This window comes from Nipponia nippon, unplaced genomic scaffold (assembly GCF_047370975.1).
Source record: "Nipponia nippon isolate SJK-2023a ecotype South Korea unplaced genomic scaffold, ASM4737097v1 scaffold_2, whole genome shotgun sequence".
NCBI classification, from domain to species: Eukaryota; Metazoa; Chordata; class Aves; order Pelecaniformes; family Threskiornithidae; genus Nipponia; species Nipponia nippon.
In genome coordinates, this window is record NW_028262336.1 from 112,817,845 (window position 1) to 112,831,590 (window position 13,746).

Sequence of the window (13,746 nt, forward strand, 5' to 3'; positions counted from 1 at the left end):
TAGTCCAGCCTCACTCTCAGCTGTGGGAAGTGTCTATCAAGAGCTCCTCAGCTGCTCTAGGGGACTGTCTAATTTGCTGTTCAGGCCTGATTGTAAGTTTACACACACATAGAGAAAAATCAGTCTCATCTGTAAGAGCGTTCTAACAAAAGACTTTGTGTGTGTTAGGCTTAAACACATAGTTACCTTTCCTCTTCTGGAAAAGGATTAAGTCAACACCATGAAAGCTAGAATAACGAAAGAATACGACCAGCTTTGAAGCATCCCATACAAACTAAATGGCAATTCTTCAAGACATAGCCTGCAAAAGTCACCTTTCTGCTATTCAGTTGAAAGAGAGGGTTTGCTTGTTTTTAAAACTTTAACCATTTCGTATTCTTTAGCCAATATTGGAGCTTTAAACTTGAAATACCCAAGACACATCTGATCAACCGCTTTCAGTTTAAAGGACAAATGACAAGCAAAAGTATAAGAAAAGCTTTCCAAGCATTACCAAAAGGCAGAAAAATTGAGTTTTCTTTTTTTAACTAGTTTGCTAAAGCAGCTTGTCTGGAACAGGAGTAGTCACCAGACTAGACCAGCATACATGCTGGCGCTGGCTGGCCAGAATAAGTTATTCTAGCCCAAGCCTTGTTCTGTGCTGCCCTCAAGGAACTCACAAATCTACCCATCATCAGTTGCCTAGATGCAACCAGTTACACAAATATGAACATTCAGTCACATAATCAGACACATCTTTCCTTCTTTGTGTCAGACCTAGCTGTTCTCCCAACCTCAAAAACATTGGGTTTCATTTACAGGTCTAATGGAAAAATAATTGTTTCTGATTTTTTTTTCTCTGTACTAAGAAGTTGAATCAACTCATTTTGCAGCCATGCAGTCACTAGGTGAGATGCAGGTAGGAAAGAATCCCTGGCAGTGAGACAGAGGCAACCCCTCAAATCCAGGCAAGGCTGAAAGTAACTCGCTCTGTGTCACCCATTAGATGTTTTGTGAAACCGCATCCTTAATTAGTCATGCAATGGAGAGACAGGGCAGCATACAGTGTTTGATCCTTCCAGAAGAGGACAGCTGTCTCATCCTACTTGTATTACTGGACATCACTCACCTCAACTTTCTCCACAAAACTCCTGCCCCATCAAATACATCCTTTAAAAGAAAACTAGCAGTTCTTATCTAGAATAATTCTCATAGTAAATGGTACCATCAAGTACATGTATTACAACAACATGGGAGTAAGAATACAGATCAGAGTGTACCCATTTCTGTGAGAACATATGAGAGCTCCGAAGAATATCTCTCAAAAGACTCTCTACAGTCTTGCTTAGGGCACAGGCCCATTTCCCTTTAGCAACTCCGAAGTGAACTCATTGGCCACAGCTTGGAAAAACAAAGAGGAAAGAAAACAATAGACTGTGCCAATTTATAGGTTAGTAACTCGTAACAGGACCCTGGACATTTAGATATAGAAATTTGAAAGAGATTGTCTAGACTGCAGGTGAATTCCTGTATCTCCCCCACTGCTTTGAACATTGTTCTTTTGCATGTAAAAGCTGAAATCTTTCCTTTTAAGTATTTAAAGTGCTTATTTACTATTACCTATTTTCTTGAAGGGAAAGGACAGATCCTGCCAGTAAACAACTGCTTGCACAGCTGGTGTCAGCAACAGGGACTCATCTTTTACAAGCATGGTACTGGCTTTCATACTCAAGGACTGATTTCTAGGAAAAGGTGGGATCCACTCGATCAAGCAGAACAAAAGCATCGTTGCCAACTGGCTGACCAAAAGCAGAGTGAAAGTGTCTTTGCCAATAGGCTGCCCAACACAGCAAGGCATGAGCAATCCAGGAAGTTTCTAGAGTGCATTGACAAGAACTTCTTAACATGGGTGACTGAGGACCCAACAAAGGAACCTGCTGGACCTCATACTTACAAAGAAGAACTGGTCAGAGATGTGAAGGTCAGGGGCAGCCTTGGCTGCAGTGACTGAGTGGTGGAATTCAGGATCCTGTGAAGAAAGAGCAAGGCAAAAAGCAGGATCACAAGCCCAGACTTCAGGAGGGCAGACTTTGGCCTGTTCAGGAGAATCCCACGCAATATGACCCTGGAGAGAAGAGGGGCACAGGAGGGCTGGTTGATTTTCAAGGATCACCTCCACCAAGCTCAAGATTGGTCCACCCCAATGTGCAGGAAGTTGGGCAAAGGTGACAGAACAAGACTTTCCCTCAGCAGACGTTAGGGAACACTGAAATGGGACATTCCCAAGCTGCTGGGCCCTGATGGGATGCACTCAAGAGTGGTGAGGGAGCTGGCCGATAACATTATGAGGACACTCTTTGGTAATCTTTGAAAGGTTGTGGTGACTGGGGATGTTGCTAAGGACTAGAAGAGAGCAAATATCCCTTCTATCTTCAGGGAAGGAAAGAAGGATAAATCAGGGAACTACAGGCTGGTCAGACTCACCTCGATCCCTGCAAAGGTGATGGAGCAAATCCTCCTGGAAGCCCTTTCCTAACGAATTCTGTAGATTGGGTGAAGGTGATTGGGAACAGTCAGCATGGATTTATGAAAGGGAAATACACTTGACCAACCTCATAGCCTTCTATGGTGAGATGACTGGCTCAGTGGATTAGGAAAGCAGTGGATTCTGTTTATTGTGGCTTTAACAAAGCTTCTGACAGTGTCTCTTATAACATCCTCACTGACAAACTAATGAAGTATGGGTAAGATAAGTGGACAGAGAGGTGGACTGAAATCTGAGTGAACTGCTGCACTCAAAGGGTTGTGATTAGTGGCATAAAGTCCAGCTGGAGGCCAATCAGTAATGGTGTACCCCAGGGACTGATACTGGTGCAAGCATTGCTTAACATCTTTGCTAATGACCTAGATAATGGGACAGAGTGCACCCTTAGCAAGTTTGCAGAGGACGCACAACTGGAGGAGTACACCAGATGGGTGCACCTGGCAGGGTAGAGAAATGGGACAACAGGTACCTCAGCAAGTTCAACAGAGGGAAATGCCAATCCTGCACCTGGGGAGGACTAACACCAGGTATCAGTAGAGGCTGGAGGCCAACCAACTGGAAAGCAACTCTGAGAAGAAGGACCTTGGGGTTCTGATGAACACCAAGCTGATCATGAGCCAGCAATGTGCACTTGCAGCACAGAAGGCCAACAGCCTCCTGGGCTGTGTTAGGAAAAGTGTTGCCAGCAGGTCAAGGGAGGTGATCTTTCCCCTCTGCTCAGCCTTAGTGAGACACATCTGGAGTGTTGCGTTCAGTTCTGGGGTCCCCACTATAGAACAGACATGGACAATACTGGAAAGAGTCCAGCGAAGGACAACAAAGTTAACCAAGGGACTGGAGCACCCGTCATACAAGGAGAGGCCAAGAGAGCTGGGACTGGAGAAGAGACGGCTTGGGGGATTTTACCCATGTGTATAAACACCCGATGGGAGGGAATAAAGAGGGCAGAAACTGACTTCTCACTGGCGTCCAGTGACAGGACAAGAGGCAATGGGCACAAACTGGAATACAAGAAATGTTGTTTAAACATAAAAAAAGAAAACTTTCTTACAGTGAGGGCATTCAAACACTGGCCCAGAGAATATGTTGAGTCTCTACCCTTGGAGACATTCGAAACCCAACTTGTCACGGTCTTGAATTAACACTGCTCTGTGCAGGGGATTGGACTAGAAGATCTCCAGAGGTCCCTTCCGAACTGAAGGATTCTGTGATTAAATTCAGTAGAAAACAAGTAAAGACCTGTTAATTTGATTCTTGGCTACAGAAAGACTGTTATATTAATAGATTTAATCTGTTTTAAGACTCTGTAGCATGCACAGCATGCATTCATATTTGGCTCATTTTATGTAGGTGGTCAAGAAAGTAAATTGAGCATAGGAAGGCAGGTCCTAAATATTTATGCTAATAGCTGAATAAACATTAAGGAAAAGTGACTGATCTGGAGCTACTTCTGGAATGTGTTCAGTGCAGTTTGTGGGAGAAGCTGAACCTAAGTCCACCCACTAAGTCTGAGCTGTGCTAACCAGCTAACACTTACACAACTGTTTTGGATTTATGTGAAATACAATCCAAACCTATTTTAGAAGTCTCTGGATAACTTCTTGGTTGAGTACCAGAACAGTGTTTGTTCAACTGGACATACTTCCTTTACAGCTCAAGTTGAATAAAAAGATTAGGAATGACATGTCGGGTAGAAAGAACTCACAGGAATACATCATTTACAAAGAAGTAATATCCTTGCTTTATGGGCTAACACATCTACTTAAATAAACAAAAACTATCATATTGGTGTAAATAAGAGCTGTATTTACATTTCATTTTAAAAAGCCTCATGGAAAGGTAATTGACTTGATTAGGAGCTAAAAAAACCTGGGCCTTTTGCCCACAAATGTCTTACACAAACTTTTATTACTAAGCTAATGAAAACCACACAAGTCATCAGAAGACTAAAATTGACCTCCTAAACCATAGTGCTAGTGATCAGATAATCCTTATTAATTACCCAATTAGTTACTAATTAATCTGTCATTTAATCATTTGTATAGCCATAACCCCCCCCCCCCCCCCAGCATCTCTCTCTCTGCCGTTTCCTTCTCTCTCTAATCACCGATGAAGCAAGAGCCTCTCGCGTCCCCACAGACAAGTTTCTTGCTACGCACCTAGATGACTGGAGTCAGGATGGGTGGATGCTGTAGGTAAATGTGTTATCTGTGGACATATAAGTGAAAGTCTGAAGCATAGTAATCTCAGGAATTAATGGAAATAAAACGTAACTCCAAATCTGATAACCAAGACCAATTTTACAGACAGAGCAGTTATCATAGACTAGCCTACCAAGGAGAAGTATCCCTTAAGCCACTTAATTCTAAATTACTATTTTATAATCTTAAGGAACCTTACATTTGCTTTAACCTCCTGTATGTAACTGGATACAGCAATTGCCCATAGCAATGGTGCCTACCAAAAATTAATTAAGTACTAGACTGGCAGTGGGAAGGAGAGATTTGATAGCTGCCTACAAAGGAAGACTGGCATTAACCTATGGTTGTTCTAACAGCGAGTACAAACCACTGAACTCTTACAGACCTCTAGCCTGATTACAAGACTGGCATACTGTGCCGTCACCAAAGACGCTTGTGAGAGAACCTGCACACAGTTTTAGGCAATTATACTGAACGTCAGTGCTTGAACAGGACAAGGTCATTCTGTTACCATTTAAATATAAAAGCAAACTCTTCATGGTCACATACCTCATTGCAACATTGCTGCCATCAATAACTATTGGCCTCAGGTTGTCACCATCCTCTGTCACATCCTCCTGCAGCGGAGACTCTGACCTCTGAGACTCTATGGAAGACGCTTCACGCATTACACTAGTGTTAGCATTAGTTACGGTCTGATCAGTCTCAGTTTTATTCCCAAGTTTGACAAGTTCTCCCAAAATATCATTTATTAAAGCATCAGTACCAAGTTTATTTAGTACAAGTTGAACCTGCTCTTCAGAGTAACCCAACTTAAGTGCAAAGTCCAGTTTGGTTTGATATTCTTTCACCGCATCAGGGGGCTTTTTGACTTCCTTAGGTACTATCTGAGCCTCTTCTATCCTAAAGTCTTGCAAGATTTCATTTCTTTTTAGTATATGAGGCTCTAAGCAAGGAGATCGGCACAGCTGTCGGTGAGTCTTAGGCAATAAATGTGATTCTGATGCAGAATTATTCAGTCTCTCTGAATCATTATCAGAATTTGTGCTTTCTTCAGAGTCACAGCTGGAGCTTCCAGAAGTCTCTTCAGATGCCTCCTTGTCTACATCTTCTTTCCTAGAATTAACCTTATCCATCGTTGGCTTCTCCACCATTGACCAAGGTACAATTGCATTTATTTGTGTGCCAGTGCTCCCCACATAAAGGTGGCCTAAGTCATGCCCCAGATGATCCTTCAAGCCCATGAAGCTGCTGCATGTACTTGACTCCACTTTGCTGTTTTTCTTGTATTCCTGAATATAAAGTGTTCCGTATTCCTAAAGAGAGAACAAAAACGTTGCAACTGGTTACACATATTACTTGTTTGTCTTTTCTTGCTGCTTCCTCAGAACTGCATTTATTCCTTCCCAGCAGAGAAATATGACCTTTTTTTTTTTTTAAAAAAAAAACATGGAAAACTTTTTTGAGGAAAAACTTTTCCTAAGGAACATCCATAGTGAAGCTGATAAACAACTGATTATCTGTTTTCTAAGCGTATCAAATGCTTTTACTTAAACCTTTCTAGAAATGGGTTTATTAAAGAATAGGAAACCAAACACTGCAAGTTTACCTACTGTAACACAGAGACAGAAGTCTCATCACAATTTAAAGGAACCAAGATATTTCTTCTAGCTTAGGACAGTACTGTAACAATGTAAAAAAAATGCAGCTATAAAATACAAGTACTAGAAAAGCTTTTTAAACTAAATACCTTAAACTCTCTGTTGAATAGAAAGAATTTAGCATAGTACTAGATTATCTGGCTTATTAGGCAAGTATGAGACATCATAACACATAAAATGAATTAGTAACAGAAAACATGATTAAATGAAAACTTATTGGCCCTAAAAGACACTATCAGTTCAACTGAATACACTCAAACTATTTCTGAATTCCCTTATAAAGTGACAATTAAGTCAAGAAAGACTAATTGCTCTCAACAGAGTGCTGCATTACTAACACATACAGCATTTAGAGACATGGATTGATCTAATGGCCAATAAAGCCAATGGAAGTCTGTACACTGATTGCAACAGACCATTCATCAAGCCAACACGGCAACAAAATTAAAATCTGGTTTCAACTCTTGGACTAGACTTGTGCAAGCCTTTTGCTGAATCAAAACTAAGTATATAGATAGAAATCATGTAGGAAGAATGGAAGAAGAAAAGCTGTGGTTTTCTGGACTTCATACACTTGCCACATCAGTTTTTCTGGAGGAATTTTGCATAACGGTAGTTATACAGAATTTAGTTAACCATTTCATCACAAGGATTACTTCCACAGTCTACATTTAAAGGCAGATTGCTACCTCTTTCCCTTATTTTGTTCTTTTAAACAGGAATCTTTGCTAATTGCTTCAATAAAGAAAGTAAAAGAGAAATTATTTCTCATAGATAAAAATGGACCATATGGACCAATTGTACTGCAAGGTTACCATGAAAAAGAAGAATTTACATTAAGGGAAGACTATGAAACAAAGTTCTTTCACACTTCCATCTTGCAAGGCAGAACATAAAAGCAAGAACTAGAGGCAAAGAACTTCACTTGAACTTGACAGATACACTACAGACACAAATTTCATCAAGGAGGATATCTTGATAAAAAACATTATGTCAAACAGAATTTCTTGATCTATACTAATACAAATTACAAGTATGTCTCACCAACAGCCAAAATCTCTGTCAGTAAATACATTAACTCTCCCATCCCCTTACAGGTTACCATTTAAGAATGACCCAGTATTTTTAAAATATGGTGTACTTTCCTCTTCTTGGGATAAAGATCTGAGAGTACACACAAAAGAAATTCATCCAGGCTTAAGACTAGAGAGAATCAAGCAAAAAATCCAATCCATGGTTCAGTAAAAGCAGACTCTATAGGCGCTGAGTGCCAAGACATCACCACTGTGGTGGAGTTTTTTGGCTATGGAGCACAAAAAACTTACTTTACCTAAGCAATTCTAGTTAAAATAAATAAATAAACAAATCTATCATCTGCGTTTTCATCTCCAACACTTCAATCCAGGCAAGACTGATAGGAAAGAAAATACTCTTAAAGTTTTATTTAGATCTGATCTTGTTAGAAGGTGGTAGGGCTGTAACACTCTCAAGCAGTGTATCAAGGAGTATTACTTTCTCTTCACTCGAAGCTTTAGGATTTCAAGCAACACCGCAGATTAAACACAATGAGAATTTAGGAAATGAACCTTTTCACACAGTGATTTATTAACTGAAGTAATGCACTCAATGGCACAGCACTAGTAACAAATCACAACAATATCCCAATAAAAGGATACAGTTAAAAAACCCAACACTGTGGCCTTCACAGAACTGACACCCAAAAAAAAAATATTAAAAAAAAATCTCCAACAAGAAACCCCTACTGGAAGCGAGGCTGCTTAGCAACCAGCCTTTAGTTGCTAGGATGCGCTCCTTTAACATACCATCATGAATACTAGCACAGCGAAAGAATAATTTGGTATGAACAAAAGCCCATGAAAGAGAGCGAGACTTAAGTGCGTCTGGTTTCCCCTCGGAGAACAATGCAGCTGCCAAACCGATCTGGAAGCCCCGACATCATTGTTCCACCAACCCCACAATCTGCTCTGACTCTAGGAAGTCTAGTTAATGGGCAACACTTTTAAGCTGGACTGAAAAGTTGAGCTGGCTCAAGTACTGCCACCGCAGAATACGGGGAGATAATGGGTCACTGCCTAAATCCGTGTACTGTGAAATGTCGTTTTACTATTGAACTAAAAGTAGAGGGAGGGTTTTTTTTGGAAGGGGGGAGGAGGAGGTTGCATATTAACAGCATGGAATAAACAAAGCTTGAAGTGCACGGATCAGAAAGAGGATTTTTTTTTTTTTTTAGCGTTAAAATAATACTTAAGTCATTCTCCAATCGCTTCTTCCTTGAAGTTTAAGTGCTTTACAGCGACTACAATCATAATACCCTCCAGTGGGATCCAAAGAAGTTATTAACATACAAATGTGTCTGAAGATCAGACATTATATGAAACATACTTTAGATGATTTGCACATCAACTGCGTATGAAAAAAGACCATAAACTGAGCCTTGTCCATTGTTGGGAATGTATACATAATCAGCCTCGCATCTATCTGCTTTAAGTCTCCTGTCAATCTCCATCTTGCTCCAATATATAATTCCTTCTTTTGCACAGAACTCTACTGTGTTTCAGAAAGTATTTAAAGAATAAGAGAGTAATAAGAGCAGCAACTTTAAAATCTGCCACAGATAGTAAATAGCCAGCATACTATTGCTTTAAAAGGGTAGTTAAAATGACGCTTACACTGTAAATCCAAAGCTAAAGATTTCTGAAATAGTTTTGCATAAGCAGTACCCTATTCCTGGCATTTGGACTAAACCCTGCACGCAAACTGAATTTATTTTCAGATAAATTTTTGCAATGTCTGTGAACTTTGTACGCCATATTTGTGGTCAGCAGCATCTCTTAGAAACGCTAGACTTTGGAGCTCCCAACATGATGTCTTTTATGAGATTCATTGATTAGAACCATGAAAATCAGATGTCACTGTTGAACACTGCTGGAATTGATTATTTTATCTTGATCTGGTTAGTGAAGAGCAACATGCTAGCCAGTCTATTTGAATGAATTTGTATTCCAAATAAACACTAGTGTACCTATATATAGGACAATGAAACTCACAAAGACCAGAAAAGGTCACGTTTATCCAAGGAGTAACATCAGATAAGAATTCCTTGCACTCTTTATTTACAAGCAACTCTCATTAGGCACATATTGTTTTAAAGTATGCTAACCGATACAAGGCAATACAGCTAAGAAAAATATCTGCTATGAATTCTGACTCAACTGAGAGCCAAACAAACAAAATCAGCCAAAAAATTCTTGTCAAGAAAGTTTTCAACTTTTGGTTATGCTCACCACAGCTGAGTAACAGAATTTGTCCTTATGAAAAAGTTAATAAAACCGGTAACTCCCGATTTAGACATACTTATGACAAGATAAGTTTTAAACTGTATATATATATATATATTTATAGCCTGTTTAAAACTACAGTATCTCACACTACGTTTGTTGTTAAAGGCCTAAAATACTGTATTACTGAGTCAAAGACATTTATCAAGTGTAAGTATAATACTCTGCATGAGCACTGTGCTACTACATTGTAGAACTGTATTGTTTTCCCATTTCTTAAGTCACCACTATTTTCCACTCACCATTAACAATAACCAGCTCATCAATTCACCTTCACACAAAATATTTCTATTTCTCAAAGGGATGCGGGCAAGGAGATCACCTAATCTTTTAATATGTACTCAGAATATTTTCCACTTACAACTGAACATAGAAAAGTAGTTTAATGCAAATTTAGTTCACAGAGGAAAATAAGGAGTAAAATAGCGTGTCATGTGGCACAGTGTAACAGAAATTGTGCATTCTCAAAGGACCGTCAAAAGTTTCTGAAGATACATTCTACAGTGAAATAGTTCAGCATGTTTGCACACAGGCAGACTTATTCTAAGTCTTCTAAACATAAAATGGAAAACATTGAAATCACAGTTTTTGAAACACTGTCATTACTTGTCACAAACAGAAGTGCAGGGCTGATCAGAGAAGAAAAAAATGAATGTATCAGTTATCCAAATGATAAAGATACTGCAACAATGCAAATAAAATAATGAATATGTAATAAATACCCACTGCTGTAGTTTCTATGTATTTAATTACCATTGTATTTCAGCGAGTGCTGTTGTCTGCATCATTCTACCCAACAAAGGAAGGATGTCCCATTGAACAGATTGGTTAATGCTCTGGGGCAACAGATGTCTACTGGAACTGCAGGAGACCAGCAACTGGTGGCCTGCCCATCTTCTGAAAACTTTCAATAGACTCATGCATATGTTCACACAATAGGGCATGTGGTAGAAATGCAAACCTCTTTTTAACCCTTTTATATGCTCTCTTTCCCTCCCAACTGATATATGAAGGTCTTTGTTTTGTTTTTTCTTTACAGGATCCTTGGAACACCGGCTCATGGAGTATACAGTGTTTGCTCTTCAGCCTAACATCTGAACTCAAAACATAAAACAAAACAGATTAGAAAATTTATAAAAATAGCCAGGCTAGATCTGACACTTACAAATAGCTTTCAAAGCACAAAACCTTTGACTGGAACATGTTCCCACCTAAGAGCACCCTATCTCGCACTTCAGTATCTTCAGATAGCCCACAATGGAGCTATTCCTATTTTCACAAACAGAGGAAATTTCACCTATTGTATGCTATAATGGAAAAGTTGTTTGATTTTTTTTTTTTCTTAAAAGCTTTTCCTACCAGTCACAAATGAAAGTAAATAATAGCTTGTTTGCAAAGAAGGGTAAATACCTATAACTTAAAGTTGAAACCTCCCCTTCCCCCCAAGGGGCTAGAGGAGAATTTGTTCTGTTGATGGCTACTGCCTACCATTTTCAATTTCTTGGAAATACACCATTACTGATGCTTTCGAAAGTTCCTTAATAGAACGCACTCAGTGAGATCATTGCTCGTCAATACACTTAATCTTCAGACATAACTGTTTTTTCTTTCCCACTTTTTCCAAGAGACACTCAAAGTGTGCCAATCTCAGCCGACACACACGCTAGCTACGTTGTCCAAATGCAAACTGATATGCTGAAACACCAGAAAGGCGAAACGTCCCATTTCTGCAGAGAGAAGCCCGTATACTTACGTTCGCTGGAAAACACACAGACATTGGTTTCTTGTAGCTGTTCCAGAAGCAACTCCTTAACAGGATTTCAGCTGCAGACTTCAGGCAAGCAAGCAGAACAATGAATGGACGAACAGATGGACCCGCAATGTCTTTGCTTAACCTATTACTGAGCGGCCGCGGAGCCAATCACGACTGGCAGAGCTCACAATTAGCTGGCCGGGCAGATGCAAGGCAACCTCCCCACCCTGCATCAGGTTCGGAGGTTTCTAAGATAAGCAAGTTGATGTCATTCTCAGGGTCTGCCCCGGGCAGCATGTGTATTAACGAGGGGTGTGCAGCAACAATAGGCCATACAAAAGAGACTAGCAGGCAGCTGCTGTATGAGAGCCAGAGTCATTAGGGAGCAGGCTGCCAACAAGAAACACCTGGCTTGGGCAGACTTCAGCTTCTCCTCATTGTTTCTAATTCATGAAACAAAGAAAGGAATTATTTTTAAGTAGTAAAAGTTGTGAGTTCCTATTAAAATATAGCGGTCTTAAGGAATATAATCCCTTCTATTATGGAAACAGAAAGTTCTTTGTAAGGAAAAATATTAAAGAGAAATAAATCTATCAGTAGCTATTGTAGTCCCCTTTTCTTGTTAGCAGAATTAATCATATTGGTATAAAGTGCAAGGAGGTATGAAAGGAGACCACGCTAAACACTGAAATGTATTCAGAAACCGCTTTCTGAATTTCCCAACACTTTTGTACACCAGTCAATAAATGTAATAAACTTGCATTTACACACAAAACTCTAACAGAGTACTTGTGGGTAATTTCAATGGAAGGTGAAACTGATTAAACTAAAGCCACGTAATATTAATATATGGAATAAGAGAAATTTTTAAGCAGTGGCATTGAAACATTAAGGCACTTGATAGAAAGGAACTACAAACCACTCTTTTGTTCTGGAGTCACTCATATTTGCTTGCAACAGAACTTCTTTCCCTCTTATTTCACAGATCTGTTCTAGATGCCAAGATCCTCCTGTCTTTTTGCAACGATGAAATATTTGAACAAAAGTCAGGAGCTAGGCCATAGCCAGCTTTTTATTGGTTTTATTTTTATTGAAGTAAGCCACATGGAAACAAAAACTCCAGTCCACACCTCCCCTCCCCTCACTGCCCAACATTTCCAATACCACCAAGCCCTGCAACACACACATTTAGCGATATAATGGTAGCAAGGTTTGATGCCTGATAAAAAAAAGTGAAGCAATGTGGACTTTGAAAAAAAAAGTTGCCACTGCTGGTAACTTCAGTGAAGACAGCTCAGCACACAGAAGGAGGGGATTCTACATTTGCAAATGTTCATCTGAGTAACTACTAGAAAAGCATATTTACTGAACTTTAGCATCATTACATGACTAAAAGCAATACTGAGAACCACACAGGCAGCTGTCCTCCTCTGCTTGGGAGGACAGGCGATCTGCTGGGAAACATCTACTGTGATTTAAAAGAAGAAAAGAATGAGAATAGGTTTGTTAGAACTGTTTTGAGTAATTTCCCAAGCTTTATGTGGATATTAAAGCGATTCAACATAGTAAATGAAATCACATATCATCATGCCATTACACTGATGCATTTATCATGAGCCCAGATATTAAGCTGCAAAGCAGAAACATCAACTATAGTTTCTCTGCACTGGCCATTACACTCCTAAGAACAACTACTAACACCGCTATTTTGGAGCTTTTAAGTCGGAGGCAGAAGGAGACTCCTCACTAATTTCTGCCACTGTGAACACAAAGAGTGAGAGAAAGCTACCCACGAGCACAGTGGGACGCCTGATCTCCAGCACTGGATTAAGCCTCTTTGCAAACAGCGAATAAAAGCAGTGATCTGAAAAAGCTAATCAGTCCCTGCTGTGGTATTTAGACTACCTCAGTTGCTGGTATTGGATAACGTTAAGCATATTAAAACTTCTGTAGGCAAAATAGGAAGCCAGTCCAGTTCACCTATGTCCAAGAACTGCCCTTAAATGCAAGCAGGATCACTTGGCTAGTCATTAGTTGAATACCTCCCTAATTAGAGCCAGACACTTCTGCAATACCAGAAATGCTTGTATCATACACATACAGAGGATGCATATGATACCCTTTATGTACATCTGTAACAAACCGAGAACTCTGTAGCACAGACGTCGTATACTTAGGGCTCTACAAGCTCAACTAGGGCAAGCGTATGATCGGGCTTAAAAATGTGCCTTAAAAATAAGGTTGTAAG

General features: G+C 39.7%; 1 protein-coding gene across 4 annotated transcripts in view; it reads right to left on the minus strand.

Annotated features, from left to right (window-relative positions):
• The window catches only part of ZC3H12C (zinc finger CCCH-type containing 12C), a 47,440-nt gene that overhangs the window by 19,370 nt on the left and 14,324 nt on the right, over nucleotides 1-13,746 (minus strand). For all 4 annotated transcript variants that reach the window (XM_087758662.1, XM_087758663.1, XM_087758666.1 and 1 more), the window contains exon 2: nucleotides 5,275-6,041. In XM_087758662.1, the coding sequence (XP_087614788.1) occupies nucleotides 5,275-6,041 (767 nt within the window). The remainder of the gene's footprint in view (nucleotides 1-5,274; nucleotides 6,042-13,746) is intronic.